Below are 13,233 nucleotides of genomic sequence, written 5' to 3'. Positions count from 1 at the left end.
AATCCCTTGTCTACATTAAGTTCCCATTTATCCCAGCAGCTGGCTGCAGCAGCTGGATTAGCACAAAGCCTTGCTAGTCAATCTGCCAACATCAGTGGTGTGAAACAGCTACCCCCTATACAGCTACCTCAGAGCAACCCTGGCAACACTCTAATTCCATCCAGTAGTGGCTCTTCTCCAAATATTAACATGTTGGCAGCAGCAGTTACAACACCGTCCTCAGAAAAAGTGGCTTCAAGTATTGGTGGCTCACAGCTCAACAACCCACCAGTATCAGCATCATCCTCACCAGCTTTTGCAATAAGCAGTTTATTAAGTCCTGCATCTAATCCACTTCTACCTCAGCCCACACCCAGTAACTCTGTTTTCTCCAGTCCCCTGTCCAATATCGGAACACCTGCAGAGGATTTAAACTCCTTGACTGCCTTGGCACAGCAAAGAAAAAGCAAGCCACCAAATGTAACTGCTTTTGAAGCAAAAAGTAATTCAGATGAGGCATTCTTTAAGCATAAATGCAGGTTCTGTGCTAAAGTGTTTGGGAGTGACAGTGCCTTGCAGATTCATTTACGTTCTCACACGGGCGAGAGGCCATTTAAATGCAACATATGTGGAAACAGGTTCTCCACAAAGGGGAACTTAAAGGTCCATTTTCAACGTCATAAAGAAAAATACCCTCATATTCAAATGAATCCATACCCGGTGCCAGAGCATTTGGACAATATTCCTACAAGCACGGGTATTCCTTACGGGATGTCTATACCGCCAGAGAAACCTGTCACGAGCTGGCTGGACAGCAAGCCGGTCCTCTCCACCCTGACAACTTCTGTTGGCCTGCCACTCCCACCAACAATTCCAAGCCTGACTCCATTCATCAAAACGGAGGAGCCTCAGCCGATTCCCATTAGCCATCCTTCCTCTAGCCCTCCCTGCTCTGTCAAGAGTGACTCGGGAACAACTGATCCTACATCAAAAATTTCCAATGGACTTTCTGATGAGGTAGAGGCTGGTGCTTTGCCTACATCAAATGGCAAAATAGAAGAAAACTCTCAAAACACAAGCACCATCACTAACATGACCAGCTCCGTGAGCTCACCGGCAGCAGACTCGGGCTCCAGCAGTGTTGCTACTTTTACAAATCCACTGATGCCTCTAATGTCAGAGCAATTTAAGGCAAAGTTTCCATTTGGAGGACTGTTGGATTCAACACCAGCATCTGAAACATCAAAATTGCAGCAGCTGGTAGAAAACATTGACAAAAAGGCAACTGATCCTAACGAGTGTATCATTTGCCACCGAGTTCTCAGTTGCCAGAGTGCACTGAAAATGCATTATCGCACACATACCGGTGAGAGGCCATTTAAGTGTAAAATCTGTGGTCGTGCTTTCACGACTAAAGGCAACTTAAAGACTCATTACAGTGTCCATCGTGCCATGCCCCCCCTGAGAGTACAACATTCGTGCCCAATCTGCCAGAAGAAATTCACCAATGCAGTTGTGCTACAGCAGCATATTCGGATGCACATGGGAGGGCAGATCCCAAACACCCCAGTGACGGAAAACTATCCTGAGTCAATGGAATCAGATACAGGATCTTTTGATGATAAGAATTTTGATGACATAGACAACTTCTCAGATGAGAACATGGAAGACTGTCCTGACAGCAGTGTGCCAGACACACCTAAATCTGCAGATGCATCACAAGACAGCTTGTCTTCTTCCCCTTTGCCCCTGGAAATGTCAAGCATTGCTGCTTTGGAAAATCAGATGAAGATGATCAATGCAGGACTTGCTGAACAACTTCAGGCAAGCTTAAAGTCAGTTGAAAATGGGTCAGTGGAAGGGGATGTTTTGACTAATGATTCGTCATCTGTTGGTGGAGATATGGAAAGCCAAAGTGCTGGAAGCCCTGCTGTCTCAGAGTCTACCTCTTCCATGCAGGCCTTGTCCCCATCCAACAGCACTAATGATTACCACAAGTCACCAAGTATTGAAGAGAAACCAGTAAGAACCTTACCAAGTGAGTTTGCCAACGGTCTGTCTCCAACCCCTGCTAACAGTGGTGCTTTGGACTTGACATCCAGTAACACTGATAAAATTATTAAAGAAGAGTCTCTGAGTATGCTCTTCCCTTTCAGAGATAGAGGTAAATTTAAGAACACCGCATGTGACATTTGTGGCAAAACATTTGCTTGTCAGAGTGCCTTGGACATTCATTACAGAAGTCATACCAAAGAGAGACCATTTATTTGCACAGTTTGCAATCGTGGCTTTTCCACAAAGGGGAATTTGAAACAGCATATGTTGACACATCAGATGCGAGATCTACCATCACAACTTTTTGAGCCCAGTTCCAGTATCGGCCCTAATCAGAACTCTTCGATTATACCTGCCAATTCCCTGTCATCGCTCATAAAAACTGAGGTTAACGGCTTTGTGCACAGCTCTCCTCAGGATAGCAAAGAAGTACCCTCTGCTCTTGTTGCTTCGGGGCCGCTGTCCTCCTCTGCCACGTCCCCTGTCCTGCTCCCTGCTCTCCCCCGAAGAACTCCCAAACAGCACTACTGCAACACGTGTGGGAAAACATTTTCTTCTTCCAGTGCACTGCAGATCCATGAAAGGACACACACTGGTGAGAAACCGTTTGCCTGCACTATATGTGGAAGAGCATTCACAACAAAAGGCAATCTGAAGGTACTTTTTCCTTTTGCTGTTCTTAGGTTTCATTTTCTCCTTTATGGGGGTTTTTTATTCTTTACGTCTGTTGCTGTTGCAAGCAGTGGTACCTTTGGGTATTTGTGGTGTGACAAATGGTGTGTTTAGTCAGCTCTGGTAGACCTAGATGGCCTCTTGTCTCCATGCAGCTTTAAAAGCACAGGCTGGTTTTCATGCTTAATTAAAATTCATCTACCAGCAAAGACTGTCTATGTAAAGTGTGAAACAGAACAGCCAAATGATGGTTAGGAGTATTAATTAACAGAGAAATGTGTCTGTAACTTACCTCTTTTAGAAGTGAAAAGCTCTTGAAAGTGCTGTTTTTTCATAACTATCATGTAAGATAATGAGAGTTTAAAAAAACTATTAACATAATTCTGGAACTAATGGGTATTACTTTTAATTGATTATATAACTAACATTTCCTACTGATACGTGTTTGAAAAAGCAAATATACTTAAGTTTTAGAACACCAGTTGAGCACTTGACTGTGTACGTTTTTATGTTGACAGAGTATTTCTCTAGAGGTTGCTGCCAGTAATGTGAGATGAATAATTACTTTCAGGCCATTCTGTCTATACAGGAGGCTCTCTGATGAGCAATCAGTAAAGGATACTTTCTGCCTGTCTGAAAAGGACGTTTATAGGGTAAAGGGTGTCAAATACAATACTTACCATTGCAATGAAAGTGGACATAGCAATTCTAGCCCTGAAAGCAGCTATCTGCAATTGACAGAATAACTTGAAGTCATTATAAACTAAATACATGTAATAAAAAAGAGTAACAAGCAGTGCAGTGTTCAGCAGGAAAACAGGGTATTGTGGGTAATAGTGATGGGCTAATCCAGAAAAAGTTTTATTTATTATTCCAGATGAGAAATTGAGCCCTGCATCCGCTACCTCTAATGCCGTTCATTATGCAACAAGACTGGGTGTATTCATGGACTGCTGCTTTCTCTGTGATCAAAATAAGTCTGAAATCTCTGACAATCTCTATTTTTTGTTCTTCTTTCTTTCTTTCTTTCTTTCTTTCTTTCTTTCTTTCTTTGCAGGTTCATATGGGCACTCACATGTGGAACAGTACTCCCGCAAGACGAGGCAGACGACTTTCTGTAGACGGCCCCATGACATTTCTAGGAGGTAATCCTGTAAAGTTCCCAGAAATGTTTCAGAAGGATTTGGCTGCACGGTCAGGGAATGGAGACCCCTCCAGCTTCTGGAACCAGTATGCAGCAGCACTCTCCAGCGGCTTGGCCATGAAGACCAACGAGATCTCTGTAATCCAGAATGGCGGCATCCCTCCAGCGCCAGGGGGCCTGGGGAATGGTGGCAACTCTCCCATCAGTGGCTTGACAGGAAGCCTGGAGAAGCTCCAGAATTCAGAACCCAATGCACCTCTAGCTGGTCTGGAGAAAATGGCAAGCAATGAAAATGGGACAAACTACCGTTTTACACGTTTCGTGGAAGACAACAAAGAAATTGTAACAAATTAAGAAAAAAAAATCCGTAAATAACATTCCTGCAAATACTGCAACCTAGGGTTGCTTTTTTCAAGCTGCAGGCTACAACATTACAAAGACTTTCTTTTGTACCATGTTCTACTTCTAGAGTTCTAAGAGCTTATTTATTAGTGATATAACCTTGCTTTGCAAACGAATGCAAGCATTAACTTTGGTCTCCTGTATTTTGAACTAAATACTAATCGACTAGAGTGCTATAAACTTGCTGTAACATTTATGGCAGTTGCAAGTCTGTTCTGCTAGGTGATCTTATTCCGGCATTAACTTATTTTCTATATCCAGTTTAACATGAACTCTGGTATTGATGCAATGCCTCAGTGATGCATTAGATCTCTAATAAAAATGTGTATATAAATGTACCCTTTGATCCTGCTGGAAACTTTATCAGCAAATACATCGTTTAATTTTTCCAAACAGAATTAAGAAAAGGACTGAGAAGATTTAGACTGAAGAGTGTGGGTCCTTTACACAGCTCAGTTTTTGATTTTATTATAAAATTAAAACTGCTTTAATTTTTGTAGGTTTAACATTTTCTGTTTTGAACTGTTATTTGTATTGTGCTTTTTACTTGAGTTGTCGTAAATGTTACTACATTTCTGTACAGTAATAAGCACGCAGATTATTAGAGAAGATACTGAAGTGTTGTTTTGGTAGTTGAAACTGAGACGTAACATTTGCCTTGTAGGTATATTCATTTTAGAAATTGTGCTGGACTTTCACAATGCTGCTAAGTATGGCATCTTGAACAACTTCCGTGAGCAACTGTAGATGCTCCTGTATATATACAAGACATTACTTTCATTAAAATGTACATAATGTTCCTTAGAAGATCAAGCCCTACTCCTTGATCAAGGGAACAAGTATAGTGTTTGTTTATTTTGTATTAGGTATTATGGAGTGCATGGGGAATCTTGGACTATTACATGCACTTTCTTGGAAAGCTGAAAGGAAAAAGAGGTCCAGTTTAACATTTAATACTTACTAACAGCAGAGATACTGTAATTTTACTCGAGTAATCAAATACATTTTTGCAACAGATAAAATTTGCTGTCTCTGTGTTTTTAAAGTGTACCTGTACTTAGTAATCACTTTGTATTATTTAGCCTTTCCCTTGGTTAACATGAACTGTCCAGGTTGTATGTGTGTGTTTATATTTGTAAGTATAGGTATACATATATGTATTGCATATTAATTGCTAGTATATTTTTCATACCCCCTATTAGTGGGAAATTTATCCTTAACTATTCAACTCCTTCTCTTCATAAATTTGTAGATATTTTGGCATTTTAAATTTCTTTATAAAAAAAAAAAAAAAAATGCTGCTAGCAAAGACCTTATTGAGCCTATGTAAGTTTCCTTTGAAGGAAATAGCTTATCACATTTAAGGCTTGATTTGGTTCAAATGCTTTATATTTGATATTAATTTTATTCTATGAGATTGTATGTCTGTGGCATGCTTATGCTGCTCTATCTGTGTTAAGATGTCCATTTGCAAACCTCCATATATTATATGGGGTTTATCACTGATTGTAAAAAAAAAAAAAAAAAAAAAAAGAAAAACCCCCTAAAAACAACAACAAAAAAAAAAACAACAAAAAACCCCCAAAACAAAAAAAAAAAAAAAAAGGGGGGGGGAAAAAGAAAAAGAAAAAAAAAGGAAGAAAAAAAGAAGGAAAGAAAGAATTGCTTTGGCCTTGCACATGATTTGGCTTCCTTTATGCACCTGCAATGATGATTAACCTCATTAGGAGTTTGGGGAAATAACATTCAGCTCAGTGTTTTCACCCGGTAGAGTTTTATCTCCTCACATCATTATTTATGAAAAATAAATCAGTTTGGCTGCCTTGAAATTATGCCTTCAAAAAAACAAACAAAACACAACCCACCCAAAACAGGAGTAACCTATTTTATGTTCACATGAACATACTTTACAATTCAAAATTAAGGTGTTTTGTGTTACAGTTTTTCTTCAGTGTCAGTGTGGGGGAGTTGCTTGCGTTTTTTAAGAAAAAAGTAATCACTCTGCTCTTCCCCCGGTAGCTTGAGTTGTAAATTGGGCATCGTTAGAGGATTTAACACGGAATACCTGGGGTGAAAAATACTTTTCTTAAGGATTTTAACCTTTATATGATTTCAGATCCTTAGTAAAAGTATTAACGCTGTAGTCTGAATACCTCTTGGCCTTTATGTCTTTAGAACTTTTCCTGTTTGAATGTGATGATTCATCTGGTACATGGTATGCATTTTTGTTAACATGTAAGTTGTACACTAGAGCCAGCTGGCTTGTCAATGTGAATATTTAAGAATTTCAAATCACCTTTTGGTCTCAAAAAAAGGTAAATTAAACGGATTTTGATGATTTTATCAATGAAATAATAACTAATTCTCTTTTAAAACCGAGTTTAGATTTGTGCAAAGAAGGGGAGGGTTTCCTTTACGCGGCTTGAGTTTCATTACTGCTCTGGCTGCAGTCCTCTGTCCCTCTTCGCGTTGAAGCGAAACCTCTGGGTGGGCAGAACCTTTCAACCCCGCTGGGGAACGGGCCGAGGCCCGGCCCGGCAGGGGAGCAGCCCCTGGGACAGTCGGGCCCCGCACTCGCCATCCTCCCCGCCTGCCGGACGCTCGGTAACGTATGCACGTGGCGTTTTGCTGGGGAAAAGACGAAAAAAAATACAGTAAAAAGTTGCCACTTTCCTCCTCGGGACCTTCCTCCCCCCCTCCCCCCGCCAGCTGCGGGGTGCCCCGTTCCCTCAGACAGAGCCTGCGCTACTTCCCCGAAAGCGCACGGGTTGGTGTGAGAACGTGGGGTGCGACTACGGTACCCTAAAGGACTCTAGTACCGCGGTGGGACGCGGACCGCCGGACCCTTTTCTTCCCTGGCCTTTTGGAAGCGATTCCGTGAGGCTGAGAAGGCAGCCCGCCCCGGGGACGAGGGCTCCTGCGGGTGAGGCTCCTCGAGCCCCCTTTCCCCTCAGCCGCTTGCCTCATTGCAGTGATTGAGCTCGACTGGGTGGCGGTTCCACTGATACGCCAGTGCGCGCTGCCCTGCCCGACCCTGCGCGGTCGCGGTGTTGCTGCTGTTTCACTTTCTGCTTCCCTTGCTACTGTCTGCGGAGGCGGGTACTGGGGGCTGGAATCAGCCGGTCCCGTGTTACCATGCCCCCCAGCTGCGCCGGACTTGGCGGCGGGTGCCTGAGCAATCTTCCCCGTGATGCGGAGAGGCTTCTCCTTCCCTTTTTCCCTGCTGCGGAAGCGGAGACGTCTCCTACAGTGCTAACGCCGTGCCCCGCCGGGTTGCAGGGTCAGGCTTGGCTTTAGGCTCCCCGCCCCGTCAGGCGGAGCGCCCGGCTGGCCGCCTGCGCGCTGTCGGGGGCGGGAGGGCCGGAGAGCAGGGGGAATAATTTGCTCTGGAAAAGAGGAACGTTAAATTTCCAGTTACTTGACACTAGGCCTTGGGACCGGGGGAAGTCACCTCTCCCTGGAGCTGTCCCCTGGCGAGCGCACAAAGCTGTCCGCGCCGCGTTGCAAGTTGCCGAGCGCGGGACTTGCTAGTCACAGGCACTGGGCTCATCTTTATCCAAGAGCAGATTTTGTTTGCGCAGCCGCATTTTTCTCGTTGGCAAAAAAGTTTTCTTCCCCTGCTTTTTCTTTTTTTCCCCCTTTTTTCCCCCTCCCCCCTCCTCGCCCATCACAATTCTATTAAAATAACGCACAGCGGGGTGTCGTACTTCCTCCCTTCCCCCACCCCTCCCTTTCTTCTGAGCGCCAGCGACCGTTCAGCGCGTTCATTTAATCTGCCCGAGTACTTTTCCTCACCCAGAAGCCGTGATTTACTTAAAAACCGGGCTAAGAGCGCGCGGAGCTCCGCTGCTTAGGAAGGGTCCCGGCCGGGCGGGCGAGCCAGTACTCGCCGGCACCTTCGCCCGCAGGCGGCCCCTGCGCTTGGGGCTTTTCCCTAGCACAGCGGGGAGCCCGGGAAGCGGGGACGTGGCGACCGAGAGAGAGGAGCTAGGGGCGGGCATTTCGCTTCTATGGGGCAAATGGTGAGATATAGCGGGGCAGACGGAGTGAAAGGATGAAAAGGACGCGCAGGGCTGATCAAAAGGACGCAGCCAGCAGAGTGCAGAGGGAGGAGGCAAGGCAGCACATCGGATGGGCAGGAATGAGGTTTCTCTATTGACGACGTAGGGGTGGCAAGGGAAGGGGAGCAGCAAATTGCCTGGCTTATTCCATGTGCTGACGATGACCGAATCCTAAACTCTCTTCTCACGGAAAAGTCAGATTAATTTCCGTGTTTCTTCCTAGGCTGGGCTATAGTTTGAGATTTAGGGACAGTTTGCTAGCCCTCCCTGCTGCAGCAGTCAACAAATCTTTCCAACCCTGCTTTGGAAGGAGTACTTGATGACCATCAAGATGCAACGGTTGCTGCTTGGTTTCACCTTTTCTTTGGGGCACACTTTCTGCTTTTGGGAGTCCTGAGCTCACAAGCTGACTGGTTGCGTCTTTACAGGAGGCCAGTTTTACTTGGCGGGAGAGGGTGTGACTTTGTAGCATGACAGTTCCTTTTTGCTGTCTCCCTGCCAGTCTTCAGTACTTCTCCAGTTTTGTCTTTGTTTTTTTTTTTTTTTTTGTTTAATCGAAGTAACATTTTCTATTTGGATTTATTCTCTCATGCATGATTTATCAGAAGTTAAAATAAAGTTTTGCAAATAAGTGGGTACAGTTATTTGTAGAATCTAGAAGCAATGTGTCTGTTAAGTTGCAATATAATGATTTAAAAGGTTTCACATACAATACAGTCTTTTTTATTTATATCTATAGATAAATACCTCTGTCTAGACAAAAAGTTAAGGAGGAATAGAAGCTTCAAAATATTAATAGGAAAGAACAGGAATAACTGGAAAGTGTGCAAGTTCAGCTGACAACAGTTACTGATGGTTGTGTTATGTTCAGTTGCCTGATGCTTCTGATTTTTACATTCAGGTTATAGTTAATATTGGAATGGACACCCTGAGCCAGTCCCTCTATCACTACTGGTACTGGCCTTGCAGATGCCTGGAAGATGGCAAGTTTATTGCGATTCGTTTGTGGGAAGATGTCCTTGTTCCATAGAGATACTGGAAGGGCCTGAACCACATGTGGTTGCTGAACTGTTTTAGAGGTGAGGTGTATGCATGGCAGGGATTAAATTTATTTTCTGGCTCAAATTATATTACAGTTTTGTCCTAACATGAAGCTCTTTCTTTGGTTTCTATTTTATCTTCTCTTTTTCTTTGGACACATATTTTTGAAACCACATTTTAAATTTCTGAAGAGTCAAAATCTCACAGTTATACTGGAAGAGGAGCAATAGAATGAGAGCAGGAAAGTACTCCAGTCTCTCTAGCATTGAGGGAGCTGATGAATAACATGTGCTCAAGGGCTGAAGATGTTCTCAGCAGTGCTGTGCATGATGGGTGGGGCCAGCATCTTGTATGCAGCTGACTGAGCATATAGTATACCTGTGAGAACACCTGCTGAAGACTTGTAGAGTAAGGAAGTGATGTTATAGCAGTTAACTAATTAACCCAAATTGTGGGCTCTTAACTTTAAGAAGTTATTGTCACTTTCGCAAAGCAGTTTAGGTTAGATAGGGGCTAAAAACATGCCCAAGCCTGTGTTAGACTTTGTCACCAGTGGTAACAAGGAAAGTCCACATTGGAATGATCAGCCCTGGAACTTCTAGTGTCATTACATTTCAAAAGTAAGAAGTTTCTCTATGTTAACAGACATTCACATCATCTGTACAGACAGCTCTCTTGACCAGGGCAGTGATGAAGTGCAAAGGTCTATTTTCATTATTTAAAGGTCTTAAAAATGCAGCATCACAATGTCAGGAGGGTGCCGCAGAAGCCCTGCAGCATCTGGCATCAGGTGGTGCAACATGAGCGCTATTCAGAATTGAATATGGGAAGCAAAAAATGGAGTGGTCTGGCACACTGTAATAGATTTAACCCCACTGGTCACTGGTTCCTTTCTTTTACCTATCTTCTCCATGAAAAATAGTTTCAAAGCAGAGCCAGTGAGACTAATCAGAGGAATAATGTTAAGATTTTTGTCAAAAAAGTGAGTGTTTAAAAAATTAGCTTCTTTTATCAGTGAATGGTTCTAAATTGTTTTTGTTTCATCAGGATTTTAAAATGTCAGTTAATACATAGCAAAGCTAGCATTTGTTTTACATGTACAATAACTAAGTGGATAATCGTGCTCAATGCTAAATGTGCATTCATATGAACTCCTATTTTTCTGTTGGCTAGAGAATCCAGAGAACAGCGAATTATATAGAGACAACAGATTTCAAAGGTTTATATGTCTGTTTACTTGACTAGGCTGAATACCGAGTCCTCTTGACAAGTTGTGTCAAAGCTGCTGCTGAGAACGAGGGTGTTATGATGGTTAGATTACTAGTTAGCACAGTTGTGGCAATCAGCATAGACCGGCATAGACCACTGGTGCTGATACATGTAAACTAATTTAACCCTCTGCTTCAGTCAGCTCGACTTACTTTGGCTTCTAACACTGATGAATGAGTGCAGCACAGACAAGTTCTGTAACAGTGTCTGTGGCATTTTAAGGTGTTACTGTCTTTCCCTTTCAGTCCAGATGTTTATTCCTGACCACTGAGATTTCTCCCCTCTTCCATATTTGAATGGGTAGAATAGGTTGCATAAGTTCTCTTTATTCATATTGATGCAAAGACAGTGATTTCTTATTCTATGAATAAGACCATAAGATACGAAAATGCCCCAAATGTACCAAAATGTACCCAAAATGTAAGACAGGTACACAAAGCTTACGGATATCACCTCACAAAAGGAAGTTGAGCCTATGTATCTGCGCGTCAGGCAGAAAAGAATTCATAGAATAATAGAATCATAGGATGGTTTAGGTTGGAAAGGACCTTAAGATCATCAAGTTCCAACCCCCTGCCATGGGCAGGGTCACCTCACACTAAACCATGCCACTCAAGGCTCTGTCCAACCTGGCCTTGACTTCATAAAGCTGCTGCTTGTTTGAGCCAGGATTTCATGAGATGTTACCTTCCAAACTAAGCCTCCTGAAGGGCCAACTGTCTCCAAAATGGGCTTAGCTTAAAATGCCACCAAAGGCATTTTTAAGATAGGATGTCTAACTTTGGACTGAAGTTGAGGGAGAATACTCCATAATTTGCCCTGTTATGACAGAGAATAGCAGTAACAGCTTAAAACACCACAGCTGTTACTTCAGTGGTCTTTATTGACATCGTATAGTCACCTAGAGGCACTTTTCTTGCTCGACCTATACAAAAAAGTAGACTGGGCTCCTGTGTTCTCTTCTGGCTTTGAAAAGTTATTAAGCCATTTCTCTCTTTCCAAAGCTTATGCATTCATGCTGGCATCCTCAATAAAGCTGGGACACAAACAAAAAATCAAACAAAACAGTCACAATAGCATTCAATACACTTAAACTTGGAGGAAATGAAAATCAATATTTGTCAAATGGAGGGAAAAGGTAAAATAGGCTGAGGAAAAATGTCCGGGTTTCTTAAAAGCCATTAGTGAAAATGAAAAGTTGACAGCAATACTGGAATTTAATTCCTACATTGGTGCTGCTGGAACATACAATTTTGTTGTTGTTTTCACGCTCTGTCTATTGATGCATGCACTAGCTTGATGTACACATATTCCTTTACTGTTCGTGCTTCTGAATGGAATTTATTATGTTTTAGTATGCATGGTTTGGAACCTTGAAGGCTTATGTTCGTGGTTAAAGTGTGAGGGGCTAACTTAGGAAATGAAAGTTTCATCTCTGGCTCTGGGCACATATGTGACTTAGGGCAAGTTGCTCAAATCTCTTGATGTACTTTGTAAAATTATACTAACAATAGTTCCCTACCTTTAATTTTTATTTATTTTGGATATTTAGATAGAAAACTGTTCATATTGGTCTTTTAAAATGTATACGTACCATACATGGCTACTCTTTTGGGCTGTATATGGTTATAAAATGTCCAATACAAAACAGGTACTTTGAATTTCAGCATCTACCAGAACACCTGGAAGTACCCTGCTGGTACCTTAGTACAACATTTGCCACTTACCAGATGAAGTTTAAAAACTGCTGCTATGTTATTCGTGCTTATGTTTTTACTGCATTTTTAAGAACAAATCACCAGTTCTGTCTTAAGAGATACTGAATTTTTGCTGAACTATTGGACTTAGCTGTAATCTTTTAAAGGTTTCTGTGTAGACAAAAAGACCCTTCGTCAGGCACAGTACAAAGAAATAGTAGTTGCATTTGCTGCCTTGCAGACAAGTGCCTGTAGCTGATTTTCAATTTCAGTGATATTTATCACAGATAACTTTCAGCCTAGATTTCTTGTGATGAATTTTCTTTATATATTCCCCATATATAAAAGAAATGGTAAAACAAAGTATGTGGAATTGTAAAGGTCATATTTAATCAGAAGAAAAGTGCTGGATAATGTACATTATAACAGTTTAGGGTCAGACTTGTTGCTCTAGTGACTTCCTAGTTTGTTTGAGGGTAGTGTGTGAGGTAGGAAGATGTGAAAAGGTTAGTGCCAGTGTGGTGTAGTGGAGAGAGTACTGTAATTAAGTGTACCAGTGGGAGTCCTCTGCAGCATCTGCTTTTGATGCAAGGCTCTGTAACATTGCTTGATGCTGTTTTCTCCCAGAAAGTGTTTATCTCCACGTATGATATAAAATTCCAAGCAGCAAGCACGGCAGTGCAGCCATGTGTTGTAATGCAACTATGGGCATGTCCATTGTCTGCTCTACTGTTTTGTCCTAGGAATGATGATAAAGACAGGAAGTATTTTTGGATCCTCTGAGAGATTTTATCTATTTGACCAATTGCTCTTTATAACCGTATGTATGGCAATGGCAGTCTTTGCTTCTGAAAGGGTAACTGGGTTTTGAAACTGGCAATGTGTGGTACAAGTCAGCAAGCTGCACTTACAT

The 13,233-nt window shown here is 42.4% G+C and overlaps 1 protein-coding gene across 6 annotated transcripts in view; it reads left to right on the top strand.

Annotated features, from left to right (window-relative positions):
* Positions 1-6,595, top strand: part of SALL1 (spalt like transcription factor 1) — an 18,320-nt gene extending 11,725 nt beyond the window's left edge. For all 6 annotated transcript variants that reach the window (XM_065662570.1, XM_065662571.1, XM_065662568.1 and 3 more), the window contains 2 exons: positions 1-2,691; positions 3,764-6,595. The exon at positions 1-2,691 is cut by the window's left edge and continues 722 nt beyond it. In XM_065662570.1, the coding sequence (XP_065518642.1) occupies positions 1-2,691; positions 3,764-4,204 (3,132 nt within the window). In that variant the 3' untranslated portion in view covers positions 4,205-6,595. The remainder of the gene's footprint in view (positions 2,692-3,763) is intronic.
* The last annotated feature ends 6,638 nt before the right edge of the window (positions 6,596-13,233 follow it).

Source organism: Lathamus discolor, chromosome Z, assembly GCF_037157495.1.
Source record: "Lathamus discolor isolate bLatDis1 chromosome Z, bLatDis1.hap1, whole genome shotgun sequence".
In the NCBI taxonomy this organism is placed as follows: Eukaryota; Metazoa; Chordata; class Aves; order Psittaciformes; family Psittacidae; genus Lathamus; species Lathamus discolor.
Note: the sequence above shows the minus strand (reverse complement) of the source record. Positions and strands in the feature narration are given on the sequence as shown.